The 21911-nt window shown below is 32.4% G+C and overlaps 1 protein-coding gene across 4 annotated transcripts in view; it reads left to right on the top strand.

The window, feature by feature from the left end:
• Positions 1–21911, top strand: part of LOC125057137 (glycogen-binding subunit 76A) — a 53054-nt gene that overhangs the window by 23047 nt on the left and 8096 nt on the right. The window contains exon 1 of one of the 4 annotated variants that reach the window (XM_047660618.1): positions 12158–12353. The exons of the other annotated variants lie outside the window; for them this stretch is intronic. Coding sequence (XP_047516574.1) covers positions 12318–12353 — 36 coding nt within the window. The 5' untranslated portion in view covers positions 12158–12317. Of the gene's footprint in view, positions 1–12157; positions 12354–21911 lie in introns of those variants that run through there. 4 annotated transcript variants of the gene reach the window in all.

Raw genomic sequence — 21911 nt, 5'->3', positions numbered from 1 at the left:
TTGTATAAATAATCGTGTTCTTAACGTTGTTATTCTCATAATAAATCCAATTTCTGTGGTAGCAAGTAAACGTAGAAACTATTTAACATTAAGTATTGCTATTATTTTAACTTGATTTATTGAATATTATATGGCAAATGTCTAGGTTAATTAAGTTATAGTAAAAATAGGAATCTTGTTTTTTTTTGTAAGATTAAAAAAACTGTACTCGTTCGTTTTCTTTGTTTTCAGAACCAAAACCACGAAGGCGGCAAAAAATAGATTTACTTAGTACCTTCTAATTATTCATAATTGTAACACGCAATAATCAATCAATATAACATTTGAAAGACCACAGAAAAATAATTGATGTTGTTTGAAAAGAATTTTTAGGTTTCAAAAAATGCCCTTAATATTTTCACCGCGTGGTGGTGGGCAGCCTTAAGGACACTTCTTTAAACTACCGATGATGATGCATTGGTTAGGGATTTGAAATTTGAGTTCAAAAATAAAATAAACTTAAATACGTTTATGAATAGTTATATTTTTGAAAGTCACGGGCAGTTTGAAAGGCAAGCCTTTCAAACTGCCCATTTTCTTAGTCTGTCATATAAATTTTATAATGTGAAATGATTAGGAGAATTCGTTATTAACTGCTTGCACTTGAGTTATAAAACATCCCACTCGCTCCCTAAGCTGTCAATCTAAATCAATAAACTAATAACTTACAGCAATTTGTATTAAGAAGTAGTGCGCATACGCATGGACTATTTGTTAGTTACAACTAGCAATAACAAACCCAAGTTACGAAATATGCGGTTTTAAGAAAATATAAATATTTTTTTTATTCATATATGTTATGTATTTTCTTAAACCTACGTTCAATTAAATATTGAAAAAAATAATATATTAATTCGTAGAACTTATTTTTAAATGTGTAGTCTAAAAACTTAAGTCCATATTTTAACATCATATTCAAACGTGAGTTCATAATTTATAAATGTTAACGTAAAATTGTAAACACCGTTAGATTGTAATCTATCTCGCGAGATTATAAACTGTCGAAAGATTGTGAACCTCAGCTTACTGCTTACAATTTAACGTATTATTATTCGGTAGATTGTACTACACTAACTTAGTTATCATTCAAACTTCTTTGGTCAATTACAGATTAATTTTACTTCCCAACAATTTCATATAACTACCGAATAATAATACGTTAAATTGTAAGCAGTTCGTTGAGGTTCACAATCTTTCGACAGTTTATAATCTCGCGAGATAGATTACAATCTAACGGTGTTTACAATTTTACGGTGACATAAATACAACAATTTAAGTAATTTGTAATTTAAATCTCTAAAAACCATAGCGCATGTTTTTTTTAGTTTAAATTTCAGTCTCAATTCTTACGTCAGACTTTTTGGGTCTACTTCAAGCACTCCGTCCGAACGAATATTAAATGCGAACACCGAACCTATGACCTCAGGGATAAGGGTCGTTGAAGCCACTAGGCCACCACTGTTGTATATAATGCCATAATGTTATATAATACATCGTATTCATGCACAGAGGCAACCTGGCAAAGTATATCGAATAGCAGGTCAGCCAACTTCGTATCATGATTATATTAACGTCTTAATATTTCCTAAGATAATTCGTAGCTCCAAATACCTTGAATCTTTTGAAATACAGTATAAACTCCATGTAACGGCTCTCGATTTAACGCCGAACTACCTAAACAGTAGAAATCAAATTGGCTTTGGTTGGTTTAGCTTGTCTTCCATACAATGATATACTCTACATAGGATAACATCTCAACAACGACAACAATTGAGTGATAAAGTACTTTTAAGTTGCTAAAATTAGTAAAAACTGCGCAGCTGTGTAGGTTCTTTTGCCTCTTTATTATCCTAACCCGCAATAAATTCGTCTGTCGGCATCATGCATACGATACTTGCACGTGTAGACTATTGTTGAGTAGACTAACAAGAGTCATGGATTATCTATGTCACCGTAAAATTGTAAACACCGTTAGATTGTAATCTATCTCGCGAGATTATAAACTGTCGAACGATTGTGAACCTCAACGAACTGCTTACAATTTAACGTATTATTATTCGGTAGTTATATGAAATTGTTGGAAAGTAAAATTAATCTGTAATTGACCAAAGAAGTTTGAATGATAACTAAGTTAGTGTAGTACAATCTAACATAGCATTATCACAATCTTTCGACAGTTTATAATCTCGCGAGATAGATTACAATCTAACGGTGTTTACAATTTTACGTTAACATCTATACGTTTTTCTTCTCACCATTTAACGACAAATCTCTATAACGCAATAAACAGTGCCTTCAGTGTCGTTATATAGAGTTTTCACTGTATATGTTAGACTTGGTTGTTATATGTTGTCCTCTGACGTTGGTTTGTGGTCACGCTGACCGCGTGCTAATGCTATAGTGTTTCGCATCACATGTCTCTGTAGGCGAGCCCTCCATTTATAAAACAATACTTTTATAGATACATAGCATGTGGGTGTAAAGTGATGTGCCAAAGACGCAATTCTTTAATGGACACGCCCTCATTAATCAACGTAAAGAAATGTTATGCAATTGGAGTTTGTGATATAAATGTTTTTTTTGCGAAAGTTATCGATTTGTAAACAAGTGACAGCTCAATGTCGAATTCAAAACAATTGACGAAGCAACAAATGTCTTAATAAACATCAACAAATATTTGCCTTTAAAATTTTGTGTTTATGATTTGATTTTTTTTATTGTAATAATATAGTTGAATTCTAGTAATAGATGTGGGTAGGTCATATTGCTAGAGCGCGGGATAAAAGATGGACTAGAAACAACAAAATGGACTGGACCTTCTGGAAAGAGACGTCAAAAAAAATTGGATTTCTTATAATAGATTGGACAGTTAGCGTAAATAAACATTTCTCTATGTCGTTAGTATTAATTTACATTATGCAAATTTTCTAATATTTAATTTCCACTCGTGTCATTGAAGGTCAGAGCGGTGCGCGAGCGCCGCCCGCCCTCGGTAAACAAGACCGTTACCAGGTCATTGAACCCTGCCAATTATTATTGAGACCAACTATATATGGCACTGAAAATTAAGTTTAAAGTAAACGGTTTTCATAAATGTTATGAAATCTCATAGTAATTCGGACTTAATCGCTGAAATATTCGTATATTATTATAATACAATAATTTATTTAAAATATTTAGGTCTCACCTCGTTTAAGCTATCGCGGAATATCCTAAGGAGTATTAAGAATATCGATAGCGCTAAATAACAGGTAATAAGAGTAAACCCAACATATACAACCTCACGTACACACCCTCACACACTATCACACAACACAGCCGAATTATATATAGGTATTACTTAGTTAAATATATTTAATAATATTTATTGATATTTTCCTTTCTAAGTTTCGTAAACTTTTGAACATTTTTGTATTTATTATGTATACCATCTTTATTATAGCTGTTTGTTATATATATAATTTAAGTAAGCTGTAGGAGTACAAAAAAAGGGTGCGTGTATAATGTACATATGTACGCGCGTTAGAAATTATACTTCTTAGGCATTATTAAAAATAGTTTTTGATTGCATGCAAATAATAAATTACAATTAAATAATCAAAGACTGGAAAAGGAGTCATTATAGTCAATAAAATTCAGTTTACATTTGAAAAATTAAATAAATAAATATTTATTTTTATTCTCTTACATTAAGTGTAACATAAATTATATTATAATTTGAATGTTGTTTTTAAATTATGTCTAATGCCGTAGCATCTTCCGTGGGCAACTTCATTCTGTTAATTTTGTGTCACGGTGTGCGCGCATCGTAAAATTTCACTCTCATCAATCTTTCATGACGCGCCTAAAGAAGTATATCTTCTAAAATAAATATTGTATTTGAAATATTTACATTTGTTCTTGTCATTTACTGATATATTTGCTGGAGAAAACGCCACAAAGGATCCACTGTAAGGAACTCTTCCAATGATTTGGAAGCTCTATTTAAATCAAATGTATTTTAATAGACGTGGCAGTTTGCCAAACACCTAATATAATGCATCTCAGCTTGTGTGACGTCTTCGTATGTTTACTTTAACTCAAAAGAAATTTCGAAATTAGTTTCCTTTAACCTAATTAGACGTTCAAAATGATTTGGATATAATTTAATTAAAATATTGTGTTCAGTAGGCTTGATTAGAATATTTGAATGCCGAACAGTATTTTCAGAACCAAAGAGTTTTTATAACATTGATTAAAAAGTTTGAAAAATAATTTTTAATTGATTCCAGCATTTAATTCCAGCTTTTACAAGATGTCTGTCTATTATCCCGTTCAAACGATTTGAGTAAAATATTTTGAACTGAAACATAACATATGTAAAACACAGAGTAGGACAGTTGTTTGTAGGTTGTGTATAGGAGTTTATTAGTATTAGTTTATTAGCCAACTTCAGAAAAGCCCAAGAAGGAGATTTACCTACAATTTGACGTATATTTTATTTTTATGTTCCACCACCTACCTCCTCTGTCCGTAGACCGATCTGAATAATCGAGATCAAAAAAAATTGCTTAATAGGGTTACCTTCCCTTGTATATTAATAAACTAACAATACATGTAATAGTCATCAGAAGGTCAATAAAATAAAGATAAGAAAGCTTTATTATATTTTAGATGGTTGACCCGGCGAACTTAGTGCCGCCTAACAGTCGATTCTTTATATTTTCTACTTATTCTGCTATTCGGGAAACCCGGTCAGCTAGTAAGATAACAAGAAAGTTGATAAGTCAACAATAACAAACACACAACACTTTTTAATTTTATTAAAATTTGTGGCTTTCAGATATAGATTTATAGATGCAAAGAGACGTTTACATTTCAAGTGACATTTTATCAAATAATGTTATCATCGTATAAATATTAATGTCAATATTTATACGATGGTAACATTATAATTGTTTTGCCTTCCCAGAACCCCTCCACTAACACTTAAACTTTATGGTATAGTATTAAAGATAAAATTACCTTTTAAGTATTATTACGAATATTTTGTATGGAAATATTGAAGTGTGGTTTTTAGGCCTACAACGCACTAGCGGCTGGCCGCGATGCGGTGTGCCGCTGCGGTAGGCCGCGGTATATACGGTCTGCCGTAGCGGCATGCCGTATTCCGGCTAACCGTCCCTATTGCGGTCCTATTGCGGTCTGCCGCAATCGTCACTCGTCAAGTGCTTCTTGAAATATTGCACATGATGGACGTTGAAGAAGTTGCGGCAGTTATTTATTTATATAATCGTAGAAAATATCGTCAAAAAATCTCTGCATAGTGTCTAGCGCAAGGAACAAGCGATGACTGAGGCGGGTAGGACGTGGTATTTGCGGCTAACCGCGCCGAGTGCGTGGAGGGACGCGGCGCGCCGCATCATTCAACCGGTGCGGCTCGCCGCAGCTCCAGATCAACCGGAGCGGTTGACGGTTGACCGCAAGTCAGTGCGTTGTTATCGTGCGGTTTCATGTAATAATCGATGTGCGGCCCGCCGCAGCGGCACACCGCATTGCGGCCAGCCGCTAGTGCGTTGTAGGTCTTAGACTTCTTCAGGCAATTTTTTAAAATTTTATTTCCGTAAGAACCATCCTCGTACTTCAAGGAATATTATAAAAAAAATATATGAAAACTTATGTACATGCGTTAGAAGTTATATTTCTTTGGCGTAATAAATTCTTCGAGCACTTTAGAGTGATGTTTCCCTCGTCGAATTGCATTTTTCTTTTCCATTTTAATGGTCACTTCCAATCGAAACGAAATAATAGTTTGTTCTAATCATGATATTTTACAGTAAACACTATGTTTTTTATCACATTGGAACAGGTTTTTCGTATATAAATCATTATTTTGGTTTAAATAAACACAACTGAAAAACACAACACTAGGCCACGACAGACAATGCAACTTGCGGCCCAGACTGTTCTACCGACGTTTAAACAGATATTCAGGGTGTCGGTTTTTTGCATCGTAAAAATTTACTCTCATCATTTTTCCCTAACGCGCCAAAAGAAGTATAACCTCAATAATCGAAATCGGTTCAGCAGCTCTCGAGATTTGCGCTTAGCAACACATTCAGCTATTAATTTTTATATTAGGTATATATGTGCATTTACACCTAAGCCACGAAGGCGGTCTCTGAGATAGGCGCACATAATATAGAGTACTTAACTTTGTACCAACGCTTTAGGAGCTTATTAACATCCATAATTTCCATACAATAGATCCCTTGAATTGCCAGACAACGCAATCTATCTCGCGTCGCTTACCGTTGCCCAACGTTGTATCCAGTAACAATTTGACTGGTTCTATAATGCAACGTCTAGTTTCCAAGTGACAGCGTCACGGGGGGCATCTGACTACTGAATAAATTGGAATCGTGTAACTTGAGAAACGCGAATAACTTTTTTAACTAGAACATACTTGCAATTCGCTCAGAACTATTTTGCTCACAGTTTACACAGGTGAAGCTGTCTGTCAACGAGCTATAGGCGTATGATATGACATTTGGCAGCCTATTTAGTTTAATAATACTGTATCTATAGAAACCTACCTATTGATTATGTCAGATAATAAAGATTAACAGAAATGACCCGCAGCTAAGCCCTTCATTGTGACATAAGCTACGTAAGGGTGTTTCAATCAGATTTTTACTCTTGTAAGTTTACATGCCTACCCGGAACTTATCCTAGACAAAGTCCTACCGAACAAGCGACTAACGCCCGATGCTTTTGATGAAAAATCGATGCCTCTAATCACATTTGATAAGTATATATTATACCAGGGCGGGACGATAAAGTTATCCGCCAGCATTTAGAAGGATTATTGTGCAATAATGATTCGTTATCAGCACTTGTTCTGTGTCTGGTTCAATTTATTTTTGGTTCATTGAAAGGTTCGGTATTTCAATACGATTTTACTTATGTTTGTTGCCAGTTGCCAGACACAGATCTATTTTGAGTTATCGTGAGTCATAATTAGAAAATTCAATATGTTCAATAGTTTTAGTCCTGATTTATAGTTATTTTTTAAATCTTATCTATAAACTTCTACCACTTTAGTAACACATAAAGACTGATGACGATTTTAAGAAATCATTCAGTTTTTATTGACGTGTTTATTTTATTATTCTAGTGACGTGCCCTGGTGTGTAATATACACGGCGTATATACGCAGATCCTGCGTAAAGAATATTTTTCTTCGGAAGACCGATCGCCTACTGGGTCTGCTAAACTGTGGGGTTCAAAATCCTGTATATTGTCCTATCAAAGAAAACTCTGCCTTAAAAGAAATAATCAATCAGACGTAAAAATGTGTACGCAACGGAACTTTAAACACATATTATTTATTCTGCTCACTGAAGTTCCGAACCACTTCGACTTAGGATCCATCAAGAAAAGAGCGTACAACTTCTTAAAAGACAGGCTATGCACTCGCGAGCGTTCTGGTATTCAGTGTCCATGGGCGGCTTGCTATCGTATTAATTTCAAGGCCCCTTCTGACGTCCCAATATAAAAAAAAGGAAACATACCTAGAATTATTTAGTATGGTCACTCTATTCCTTACTCTGTATAGCCTACAATTGTATTTTGTAACAGGAACTGGTATTTAACAAGCTGGACTGGCGACTGTAAATTCCATAGATTAAGTCTCGCTATTCAAATGTTTTATGTATTCAAACTGAATCAGGCTCGTTATGTAATAATTTTGATCCATTTTGAAACTTAACTATTTATACAAATGAATAGTTAAATATATGTATTCGTATATATGTATTTCTTTATAGTTTTTTATTTATTATTTATAGCAGTGTTGCCCTAGTGGCTTCAGCGTGCGACTCTCATACCTGAGGTCGTAAGTTCGATCCCCGGCTGTGCACCAATGGACATTCTTTCTATGTGCGCACATCGTGAGGAAACCGACATGTCTTAGACCCAAAACGTCGACGGCGTATGTCAGGCACTGGAGGCTGATTACCTACTTGCCATTTAAAAAATTATCATGAAACAGATTCAGAAATCTGAGGCCAAGACATAAAGAGGTTGTAGCGCCACTGATTTATTATTAGTTATTGTGCTATTATTTGTCTATGTATACTAATATTATAGAGGAAAAGTTTCTGAGGTTGTAGGGTGTAATCTCTGGATCTATGGAGCCGATTTTAAATTATTTTACCATAAGAAAACGTTACGAATGTCATATAAAAACTCGAAAATACTTTTTCGTGATAGTGCTGTAGACTATGTTGGAGAAAAGAAGGAAAGTTTTTATCCCACACACTGTTTTATTGTTTTTTTTATTGAATTACTCTTTAATGTATAATACTCTACGGTTTCGATATTTGTAAATATATGTGAGGAACATGTATACTAACTTTTTTTTAGTATAGTAGTTTTATTCTAGGAGTACGTTGTCTTCACATATAATTATTTAACTAATGTATACAAAATATTGTAAACCTATTTTATAAAAGTAAGTGTGGAGTTTATTGCCCATTATTCTCCACACGAAACTACCTTTTGGAAGGGGCAACTAGAATCCTCTTTATATTTTATTTGACGTTCAAAAGTGCCATTTTAGGTGGTCTAACAAATTATTTGTCTTGACTTCTAACAAAAACGTTTCTTACAAACGCTGATTTAACAATGAGATATATGTTTGCGTTAAAAAAAGTAAGAGCTTGATAATGCGTATAAAAAAGCAACAATATTTGAATAAGTTTTATATTTTACTCAAGCACTCCACCACGTCTATCTGCATGTGCACGGAATTATGATTTTCACTAGATCTAGAATGATTCTTGAAAAACATTTAGGTATATAATTTCAAGGTTTACGGGTCACGTTTGCCCTTGTAAAGCCGGGGCTAGCTATTTATAAAGAGGAATGTAAATATGCTTGTCAACCCGTGACCATGTTTGTTTTTACAGTGTTACGCATTGAGACGGTTTATACTTATTTAAAAATATTATTAGTAATTAATTCTGCAAAGATATTACCATTTTAATCTTATCTACATACTCAGATGTCCCTAGGGATTTGTACAAACAGCGAACATTTGTTTTTAAACGAATACTATAGGTATAGTTTCTGAATACTATACGAATACTTTACGAATACGATGTTTATTTGAGCGTTTAGTTTTTAAAATGTTTCTTAAGGTGTTTACCCAATCATTTCTATTCAATTGAACTTAGAATTCGTGTTAAGAATGCCGTTCTACTGTCTCGTAACGAAGTTGTCGGCTTATCGACTTTCTACAGCTAAGATTTTGAATCATGATTTATTTGACAGAACATATAATTTTATAGGCGGTTTAAATTTTCCCTTCAATTTATTTTTATAGCTACTACACTTTTAATGGGGTGAATCGAATTAATGTTACATATATTTCTATATGCATTTCATATAATTAATACGCTTTTTAGTTTATCTGTTAGTAATTCATATATTGTCATTTTTTGTAAGGTTAGTTCCTTTTTCTTTTCTTGTAAATTGAGTCTTTATTGCTTTGTGTTAAGACGTATTTTTGTATATTTTAGGCCACAGTTTTATCCTTATTTACGTAATTAATATAAAAAATATATATAAAAGCTTTAATATAAAAGCTTTAAACCTTTTACATATATATATTTTTTGATTTGTCAGTCTATTTCTTTTTATTTCAAGTTTGGAAGATTTTATGATGTGGGCATATTATTGAAGAAATGTTTATCTTTCAAAGGCAAGCTGACTCCTTACTCTGAAACTTCCAAACGACTTTTTTTATACAACAGGCAAACGGGCAGGAGGCTCACCTGATCTTAAGTGATACCGCCGGCCATGGACACTCATTACCAAAAGGCTTGCAAGTGCTTTGCTGGCCTCTTAAGAATTGGTACTCCCTTTTATTGAAGGACCCTTAGTCGAATTGGCTCGTAATAAATACTTCAGTTCTTCCATATAATAGTGGTTCGCGGCAAAAACTGCCTTAAAAAACGTTTAGTTGTGGAACGACGGACGTCGAGGTGATACGGGTGAAATTATTTCTGTATTTACCGAAAACTTCGAACCATCCGTACTCTACGTAGCTTCACCAATCCCGAAATAGGAGGACTATATACATGTATTTTTATTTTCTTTTAAGTTAGAAACTAACTTACGTGGAGACAAAGCAAGCATAGGCCACAACTGTCAGATATATACATTAATTTAAAGCTATAGTATTTCCATTAGACGTAATCCTCAACTAATACCTATTAACTTATCAAAGCCGAATACAACGGTTAAATCTCCGTAAAACAAGTTTTGTCCTACAGGAATTCTATGAATATTTGTCTTGATCCCACGTAGAAATGCGCGGGCGCACCCGACGCATTTATCACTGTGAATGCATGTCGAACTTCGTCTAGCTTAATCTAATTTAAGATCTTGGACGTAAGAAATTGAAATTTATGAGTCGCTTTCGGATGTCTTTGATTTTGGGTCGGTATTATTATATCGTTTAAATTACACATACAAAGAAAAGTCAAAAGTAACTGACTTTTGACTTTCATCTGAATTTTGAATCTTAGTTAGGTTAGCTAAAATAAATTGTAAAGAAATTTTTTATAAGAAAACACATTATGTATGAAGAAAATAAAGTATTGTTGTTCTAGCCTTTATAGGCCGGCTATCGCTTAAGGCAATTCGAATAAGGGAAATAATTATTTATATTCTGAAGTTGAAAATATTGAGGAACTCCCATAATTGTGAATCGTAAAAATATTATATTTAATTCTTTAAATTACCTTACAAATATAGAGAGAGACAAAGAATCACGACAATCGCGCTTAATTAGGAATACGATAAGGACAACAAGGTTTATGGGCTCCCGTTTTAAATTTTCTGACGCTTTCGACTTCAAATAATTTTGTGTTGTCAATCGTACATTAGGATTATTATAAGTTTACCAACCTCTGAGCGTGCATTCGCTTGCGATATGTGCCCCTTTTGAGTTTTGATACAATAACTTTGCACCTGTGCTTTTTTTGACGATATAAAAACCCCATAGGCTCTTTATACATGCATTTGTGAGATACTTCTTCCCGCTTAGCCATAATTACTTTGTTTTATTTTAATAAATCATTTGTCCTTCCGAGGGTCTTTCTACCCCTCTCAATAGCAGAGGGATTTGAGTGTAGACCCAGCCCCACAGTCCCCGCATCAAGCTCGACATCCTTGATGCGGGCCTGCGTAGGCGCATTTTCACCTTATATAAAAAAAAAACTGAATAAGTTAATAATAACTCTAACGAAAGTTTTTCTACATTACATCATTTATTTTAACGAAACTGCCATTTTCACGGACGGTTAGTATTGGTTTTATCCATTTAGAAGTAATTAGTTAGTTTTTGGATAGGCAATGTTGTGTTAATTATTATTACAGATTTATTTCTATTTAAATTAAACGCAAAGATAATAATGGTACTCTGCAGAAGAAAGTCTATCTTAATATCCTTATCTATGAAGTGTAAACAAATATTATCTGACATGTAACATTATTATTGAAACATTATTTCAAAAATGTTTTTAAAGTATCAAAAGTTAAAATAGGGTTTAAATGTAAATTAACCGTCCGTAAATTATTAATTATTTTTGTATACCAAAAAAATGTGTATCAAAACTCAAATAGATTCTTTTTGAAAAATATTTTGTTTTATATCATCGGTCACTTTACTTTGTTGTGTACAACAAACGTTTGATTAATTATTATTTACTATTCATTTAAAAATATCATTAGTTATTCAACACCTTAATTATAAGAGATATTATTTAATTAACATGTTTTAGGTTTTATTGACATAAGAACTAATTAGTATTTCGATGCCAGCTTCTCAATGGTGTACCGAAGCGCCTTCGATCACGCATCTGCGCGTGCGCATCACGCTTCATACGCGTGATATATATTTTAAAGGTCTATATCGACAGCATCGGCATTATCTGCTATTGACAATGCAAAAGTAAATAAGGGTATAAAAGTGACGATTAGATGTCAAAATCTTGCCGGTACATTATTTACACATTTTCTAGAATAGACTTACTTAGAAACTGGCAGCTTACGGCGCCCCGGCCGCTCATTCGATAGATGCGCGTGCGACGGGTGGCCGCGCTTACTACCCGCAATAGGCATTAAAATTACCGCCGGACAGTGTTTAAATTAAAAGGGGGTCTAGTGTTTGTGAATGGGACAGTGCTTGTGACTGAACTGTGTTTGTGAAAATATCACCAATAATTAATATGTCATTGGAGCATCAAATACCTCTGATGAAAAAGGTAAAATTTAGAAAATATTTAATGATGGCTATCGTTAATACATTTTAGCTATATGTATTAACGATTCATTGTAGTACAAAAATATAGTTCTTATGTTGTCATCTTCAAGGTGACATTTGATATTCTTACATTCACAAAGTATGTCTAGGACATAATAATGTAAATATCTTTTGACTTTCTTCCAAGGTCGTGGTTTTAATTGTTTCTATTCGCCGGTAAAAATTAATTTATGAAGCATTATGCATATTGTATTTAAATAATTGTACATTGCTGAATACAATTCCGAAGTATTAATAGCGTAATACAAGGAATATTAAACTATTTTATTTTATCGAAGTCATGAAAAGATGGTATTTTTAAATATCTAATTTACGAAAATGTTTTATTTATTAAATGTTCTGTACCAATGAGGTTAAAACCTCGGTATAATATACATTTTTATAGCAATTATTTTGGTGGAACTAGACAATTCGGATATAGTATGAATACAATAGAATCTGCAACGGTAATACATTTTTTTAAATATTACTGGCTGATATAAAGTTTGGCCAAACAAGGCCATAACATTGTATGCAGCAAAGCAAGCTGTCTCACAATTATTAATAGTTTACCTACAGGTTTTTGTATGCAAAGAATGCAGCCACAGAATAGGTTTTGAGATACAAGCTGCATACAGGATTTTAAATTGTTTTCTTAATCAAATACGTAGATGTTTTTATTTATAATCGAAGAATAAGGAGTATGAGGTTTTATAATTATTAACTCAGAACATTAGATAAATTAGGCAGCTAACTAAATCAGGCTTAATAGACTATTTTATATAAATTTATTTTAATAATACCGCAAAATTCGTGAGAATGAAACAAAATTAGTAGGTAGTTAACCGACGGTAAATATTATATATGGGAAAGTACTATGTAGTACTTTATCCTTATACTGTACTAAAACTAACCAACGGCGTCACCATTGAGGTTCAAAATTCTTTTGATTGCCTAACATATATCAAGATTGAGTATATATACAGTCAAGGCTCCGTTGAATTTTCCACTTGCATATACAATTCATACTTTGCATCTACTTTAAGCTTTCTGCTATATTATTTATATTTTTGTGTAAAATACTTTGAAATACGTGACAGATAATATAGATTCAACGAAGCAACAAAATACATACTAACTACGGGTGCATACACTAATAAAGAATATTAGAATATTATTCAAATTTATGTATAGTCTATGAAGTATGTAATCATCTTGATAAATGACTCAACAACTGGGATAGAACAGGGTGCAATCATGTTTTATGTTCAACGAACCTTCCGTTACATGATACCTGTGTTAATAAATAAGATTATGGCAGCTAAATTTATGTACGCATTTGAATATAGATTAAAAATTATTTCTCTATGTTTATATTGTAGATAGTGTGGCCTAGTGGCTTCAGCGTGCGACTTTTATACCTGAGGTCGTAGGTTCGATCCCCGGCTGTGCACCAATGGACTTTCTTTCTATGTGCGTATTTAACATTTGCTCGAACGGTGAAGGAAAACATCGTGAGGAAACCGATAGTTCTTAGACCCAAAAAGTCTACGGCGTGTGTCAGGCACTACTTGCCTATTAGTTTTAAAAATGATCATGAAACAGATTCAGAAATCTGGGTCTTGACCTAAAGAGCTTGTAGCGCCACTGATTTTTTTTATATTGTAGATAATCTTTAAGCTTCAAGAAAATAAGTAGTTTATATTAATTAATGTTCTGTATCTGTTTATTGTAGTAGACAATTCAAAATCTGTCAGAAAGTTTAGAAATGCGATATAGGTATGCTAATTAACGAAATGATATAACTATAAACATAGCGGTAATTAGCAGACTGCGATCACAGTTCAAACATTATAATATAATCAATTGATGAACTAAAAATACGCAATTGTCATTGACCTCACATTGAATTCTCGAAATATATTCTATGAAGGTCGATTTGACTTAAAAATAAAACGTAAAATTTATGAAGAAAATTCTTTGGATTACCTACACTTTTGTCACACTTGCCAAGAGGAAAAGCTTGTTACTATTAAAGTAGCAGACTAGAATTGAGCTGAAACAGTTAGGTATTTTAATAAGTAATCAACTATAGAAATGCAGAAATGTATCTGCCATGCTAAAATTAATAAAAGGGAATGTTTGCGATTATACAAGCTAAGGATTTCGTGTAGTATTTCCCATAATAAATATAGGTACATATTTAATAACGTACTAGCTGACCCTGCAAATGTACTTTTGCCATATAAATATTACAACAGTACTAATATCTAAAAAAATGAGTGTTGGTAGGTATTTATTTGAGTTTATGAGTTATATAATATATTTTTACGATCCATTTTTGTATCTAATCTTTCGATTTTTTCGATTTATTCTCACATGTACCGAAATTTCGGTCAATCCGTTTCGGAGGAGTATTATTACAAATAATGACACGAATTTTTTTATTTAAAAGTAATTTGAGTATCATTTATTACATTATACTTATAACCTGCAAAGTAATCGTAAAAATAATAAAAATATTATCAAATAGAAAATTAAAACAAATTTAAAAGTAACTGTGGCACAGTACCTTTAACGCTGGCAGCATTTCCTTGCAATACTTATTCGTTGAGCCAGGAAAGCAATAGCTCTGGGGTCACCGGTACTATCTACCAGGCGCCAACTAAAATCCAAAAGGAACAAAATCCAAGTTAGTGAAAATTATATTTGAGCCGTTTCTTATGTTTATTATTTTCTGCCTGAAAATAATAAACATTATTTTTATTTGAATTACATTTTAAATAAAGTAAATTTTTAATAACATAACTAAGAAATTAAATATCATGTCTCCATTATTTGCAGGAGAACGTCTCCTGAGCACTAATTTTTGCAGCATATATTTATAATGTAAACAAAATCAGTACTGTCTTTGCAAAAAGATATGACTTTGGATTTATGTAGGCAATTATCAAAGGGTGTCACTGGTTGATAAAAATGTTCCAATTTACTTTATTATCTAAAGACGAGGGCAAACGAAAGGCCAGATAGTGTTCAACCTTAAAACTCATGTACACAAAACTGTATTATTAACATAACAATAACAAGCAATAGTATTCACCTGATTAAGAATGCAACAGAAATGCCTTTTTGAGTCTGTGGTCTAACAAACGATTGTTTTATATGGCTTGGTAGAAGTTTACATAAAGTCTGCACTTTTATTGATTTTCAAAGTAATGTCTATGAAAACCTAGTTGTTATACGTATGTAACATATTGGCAATATGTTACATCAACGTCTGGTGTAGGCATTTGACGTAATAGACAACGGATATCAGACGTAAAATGGAACGTTAAAAATCAAACAAGCAAACATAATTTTATTACATGATTTGGCGGCTAATTGCAGACATCTGCCATTTTCCTGTATAAAATTTTGGAATGGACTATACTTCTTTTAATAATAGTTAATGTAATTTGTATTATGTATTAATTTTCAAAATAATAATTATTTAAAGCGCATAGAAGAGATTTAAATACCAACATAACAAAAACCCGAAAAAATATTTTCAAGTAAAAATAATTCGTTCATTTACATGAACGTTTATTTTCGCTTTAGTCATGCAAATATAGATTATATATGCCTTACATCACAGGTTTTGTTCCGTAATATTTCGCTTTTTCTATTCAAATATTTTCTTCATTCAAATAGGCCTATTATTATTTTTTATTATTCATAAATTGTAAATAATTATAAAATCTTATTTTTTTTATGGCTCTGGCACGGTTTGTGCATTAGCCAGCGTCAAGTATCAGATTTTTATAATTCATGCTTTTTGCCTTAGAAATTCGACCATGTACTCCATGTACGGTTTAGGCACTCGCCCGGTACCGCACAACCCTCCCAAAGGCCGAGAACAAATTTAAATTAAATTAAAACTTGCCCTCGAACCGGGAATCGAACCCGGTACCCCTCACCTAAAAAATCTTATTACGTGACGCTGGCTAATGCACAAACCTTGCCGGAGCCAAAAAAAAAAAGAATGAGAAATCGGCCTAGCAACAGAAATTCTTGGCGGGAAATCAGTGCACCAAATGTCACCTTATAGAAAGCACCCATAGTTTTCTTATACCGGTTTGCAAGAGCCTACAAAACTAGCCTATATTGCACTAATTGGCCTTATAATGTGATTTCTTCGATCATGAAGATTAATTATCGACAAGTTTATCGGGAAATCTAAGCGTTGAAAGTATGCATAATTTCCTGATACTTGAAGAATCTTGTTATATTAGCATTATTTATTTGCTTTTGTCACTACTTCTTGTCTATTAGAAATAATAGTAAAATTTTTGTTGACGTTATAATTGTATTATAATTGACCAATTAGAGTTTTGAGTTCATTTGAGTGAATGAATGAATAAAGCCTTTTCAAACAACCAAGTTCTTACACCACCAACTCTTATGAATTTACATATTTTGATATTTAATATTATGATTAATCTACTCAATTTTTCTCGGTGTTTGCTCGTCTTCCGACATAGGGCTCCTTCAGATTTTTCCACGTAGTCAGTCTTGGGCTGTCCTTCTCCATAGTGGGCCTGCTATTTTAAGAACGTATTCCCATCGGATCAATGGTCTTCTTTTTTGCCATGTCTTGGATACCATTATACAATATATTTACGTGTATTACCTCTTATCCTATGGCCTGCCTTTGATTCATTTAGTCACTAATAATAAAAAATATTTTAATGGAAAATATAATAACGAGATTATTTTTGAATTCCATTGGTTCTATTTATTTGGTTATATTAAAACTAAAGTAGTAAACTTTTATATTATAAATTGTCTTATTTTTTATACGTATTCCTATTTTCCTGTTTACAAAGAATGTCCTTTCGTGACTTACAACTACTGTTTTAAAAGCGGCGAGTTTAATTTTGAATATATTAAAAATAGTATGTCTCGACTTTTCGATGTCAACAACCGTAAGGAATTTAAATAACAAATGACTTCTAAATATATTTTCCAGGCATAATTATAAACGCTTCAAAGAGCGATAAACTTAGCCTTATTTTACTTAATACCGAAGGTAAGTGGAGGATATAAAACGAATGTTTTAAAATGTGTGTAAAATTAGTAATAAGTAATATTAATTGTATTGTAAAAAAAAACAGTGGCGCTACAACCATTTTAGGTTTGGGCCTCAGATTTCTGTATCTGTTTTATAATCATTTGTCAATCTAATAGCCAAGTAGGTGATCAGTCTTCACGCCACGCCGTCTTTTTGGGTCTAAGGCAAGCCGGTTTCCTCACGGTGTTTTCCTACACCGTTCGAGCGATGTTAAATGCTCACATAGACAGAGGGTCCATTGGTGCACAGCCGGGGATCAAACCTACGACCTCAGGGATGACAGTCGCCAACACGGCTCTTCTCGTATTGTTTAACTTAAAAATAACTTATAGACAAAAGTATTAGATCACCAGCAGCTCTCAAACAATATATCATGTTAGAACAATAGCTTCAAATGTAATATTTGCACACCTGCACATCTTAGGTAGTTAAATATATGACTTTACGTTAGACCGGAACGGTTTGTGCCGGATTCGACCGGTCGGACATTTATTTTATTTAATTAAAATGTCCTGTTGTTATGGGATGCTGTAGTATTATAATGGAAAAATATATTGAGGAGTTTTAGATTTCATTTGTTACAAATATATCATCTTAATAGTATAGAGCGCTTTCACATTTTTAAAGTTAAAAGAGAGACAGGATCAAGGTCACGCATTTTTAATGTCATTACGATTTCCATGTTTTCATATTATGAGAAAGATAAGCATAATTAATTTAGGTGTCAAAGTCATTGTCAAGTATTTTAAGATAGATTAGTGCTAATCCGAAATTATGTTTAAAGTAATTAAGATTTTCATTCGGGAATTGTCTTATCTGTCACGTACCGGCATCGTGTACCGCTATACCAAAGACAATTAATTTGTATTTGGAACTACAAGCAGCACATTGATAAGGGTCTATGAATACATATTGTATTCTTGGTGATTTTCATAGTCAAACGTGAGATATAGTAGAAACATTTAATTGCTTATTTAACAATATGTTTATGAGTAGAAATGTTAGTGTCATGGGTATTTAAAGACGCGAGATTTCGCTGACTATTGATTTGAAGCACTGTTTGCACTTTCTAGGCCCTTTCACTTTTACAAACGTTTTTCTAATATTATTTTGTCATGAAAGTTCTATTCATTCTGGTTTTCCATGCAGATGGAATAATTAACGCACTAACAATGACTTTACTTTAATTTTGACAGCAAATCAAAGATAAATTCAGCCGTTCACAAATTTTTCATATAAATTTATTTCTCAGAAGTAATTCGTTTGCAACTGCTGAGCTAACGGACGTGATTTTATGTCAACGCCTGGTCATACTTGTGTAATTTGTCTTACGATATTTCTTAAAAATAGATCACCGACGCATATAACATGGGGAAACGTAATGAATTCCCACGTGTTTGGCAATGTTAGCAAATTTGGTTTACGGATATATATCGTTTAACTGCTTTTAATTGCGAAATATTATTGCGAGCTCCTTCTACTCATTCAAGGCAGAGTGGCAGGTAGTAGAATATCTGGCTGCAGACGCACGTCTTGGTTAAAGAGTCTTTGCAATGGTTTGGTCAAAGCATTGTCAGAATCGTGGCCAGAAATCAAAGTAGCCATGATGATCCTGCGAAAAGAGATGTCACTATTACATGACTCTAGCTACTCTTTTCTTTCTTTTGAATTACCCATCAAAGATGGGATTTTCAATGCTTTTTCACGAACATTCCATAAGTTACATAATGTTTTTTTACAAGAGGCATAAGAATAATATACACAATATGTAAATAAGCCAATATTAATTGAAATATACAAAGGATATTAATAAGATATTGAATTATTTTGTTATATTCACACGTATATATAAAACCATCTTCAGTTGACGAATACAAATAAAATGTCGTGAATTAATTATATTTACAAAGCGTTTCAAAACTATTTGATAGCAGTCGGCGAAAATAATATTTCTTATATAAAACACAAGCAATAGCGTGTTTCCCCATTAACATTTTAGTATAGTAACTTGTATATATGTATACTAAAATATAGTTTAGACGGAAACCTACCCTACGCCTATTGTGGTTCTAGACTTTAATTTAGAAAGGCACTGGATTCGGTCTAATAAATCTGTTAGGTAATTTTAACTCTTAAAAGACGTAATTTGATATTATGATCTTATATATTGGCAAATGTAATGTAATAAGGGTCACATTAGCAGAATCGTCGGGTGTGTCGGTCATTATACTATTGAATGAATTTAAAACATCAATTGTTTCAGAATTGAATCATTCATTGATAAGATATTTTCGTATTACAGGATTTAAAATACATACGAATGTATTCAACATTCGTGAATAACGGTTATAGGTTCTATTTAAACAGTGGAATTGTTTAAAATTATATAGTAAATAAAAAAACGTGTATGTACTTATGTACCTACACGCGTCAGAAGGACTTCTTTGGCGTAACAAGAAAAAATCTTTTCACAAATTTTATTTTACGTTTGTAGAAAAAACGACGCTAACAATAGAGAAAAGTAAAGTGCTGACTATAGCTAGTTAGCCCTGAAGTTAGGGTGTCGGTTTTTTGTGACGGTGTGCGCGCGCATCGTAAAAATTTACTCTCATAATTTTTCCCTAGCGCGCAAAAGAAGTATAACTTCTAACAAACCAGAAACAGATAAAAATATGCAGTGAAATCTAAAGCGTATTCTCATTAAAAGAAATAGTAACTTATGTTAGTTATTTAGGTTGGATAGGTACGATGAAACTAAAACTAAAAAATCATTTATTTTGCTGTTGTAACATTCCAAAAGCGTTATCTATATTATATATCGGCACTTATTTGATATCTATCAAAATATAAAGATTATATACTACCACAACATGATTACAACATATTAATGAAAATGCAAACATTTGTACAACGGAAACAATGTCAATTGTCAATGATTCGTGTCAATATTTTTAACCTTTCAACGAATTATTAATTAGCTAAGGATTTTAGTCTGTGTTCAATTGTTTTTAATTTAGTGACAAAGAAATTTATGAATACCACATGTGAATGAAAAATCACATTATTATCTCAATTTGCCACCATGTCTCGAGAACGGTCATACTGAGAAAACGTTGTTTCACGTTCCCAATTTAATGTCATTACAATTTCAAGATTTTTGTTTTTATAATGACGAATAAATAATGTAGACTAAACCTAAGATAAATAATAATTCAAATTAATTTCAAAACGTAATTTGAGCTTAGTTAACTGGTTTAATTTGAAGAAACGCTTTAAACTCCTTTTAGGTATCTACTAACTGAATTTATGGTGAACTTACTTGAATCTACTATGAGTATATGGCAAGATACTGCTAACTCTTAATAAACGACTCTGAATATGGTGATTACATTAATAAAATGTTACGTCACAATATTGTGGATGACGACAGCGGAAAATAAGTTTACAAAACATTCTTCTAATTACTTAATAGAAATTTCGCAAAATATTTTATCTTACTTTCTTATCTAAGTTCAAAGAACTCTTATCAAAATAGTGTGACATTCTACATTCTAAATACATCGACTTAACAATGGATTGTTATCTTCAATTATTATTAGCAATTACAATACAATATTTTACCTAGTTTTAGTATTACAAAATATGAATGGTAGATATGTAGTAAAAAAAAACAATTAAATAATTTATTTGATACCAAGAAACATCGTATTTTTCTCTGTAAAAATTAATCTTGTTTACCTTGAATACCTCTACAAAAAATATACCTCGAAATTAATATGGATATAGTCTGTAGTTGACGATTGACATTGTCAGATAGACTTGACATGTTAAATCTGATTAGCGCGTTTCCCGCGCTTTGAGCTAGAAAGCGATTCAACACAGACCAACGTCAGCGAGACCATGAAAAAAGACGAAGTTAAGGCGTATAAATATGTTGCTTTTTCTTCAAATTTGATATTTATATAAAACATTTTCGTTTTTTTCTTTATTTTAATACAATAAACATTTAGTAGCAAAATCCCGAAGTACCTAATACATATCACGAATTTTTTGGAAGATTACGAGGGAAATTGCATATTTCTCTGAAGAACTTTCCTCGTCAATATCAGTATGATTATTGAAACATATGCTTGACGCCATTGGGTATCAATAATTTATGTTTATTTTGCTTTTAAACGTGAGTGAAAAACAAGTAGATTTATGTTATCACAAGAAAATGAGAGTATAAACACACTTATCGGAGTATTTATGCATTTTGACCTTATCTTGTATAATATGACTGCCCTACAAAAATGCATATTTACTTTAATAATTAAACATTTTACCAGAAACGTCCATTGGTACTAATGCCCGCCTTCCACTGTGAGCGGAACGGACCCATTACGGACTCCGCTATACTCGTAACGATGA

Source organism: Pieris napi, chromosome 16 (genome assembly GCF_905475465.1).
Source record: "Pieris napi chromosome 16, ilPieNapi1.2, whole genome shotgun sequence".
In the NCBI taxonomy this organism is placed as follows: domain Eukaryota; kingdom Metazoa; phylum Arthropoda; class Insecta; order Lepidoptera; family Pieridae; genus Pieris; species Pieris napi.
The sequence above is the reverse complement of the archived record's forward strand: the minus strand, read 5'-3'. Positions and strand labels throughout refer to the sequence as shown.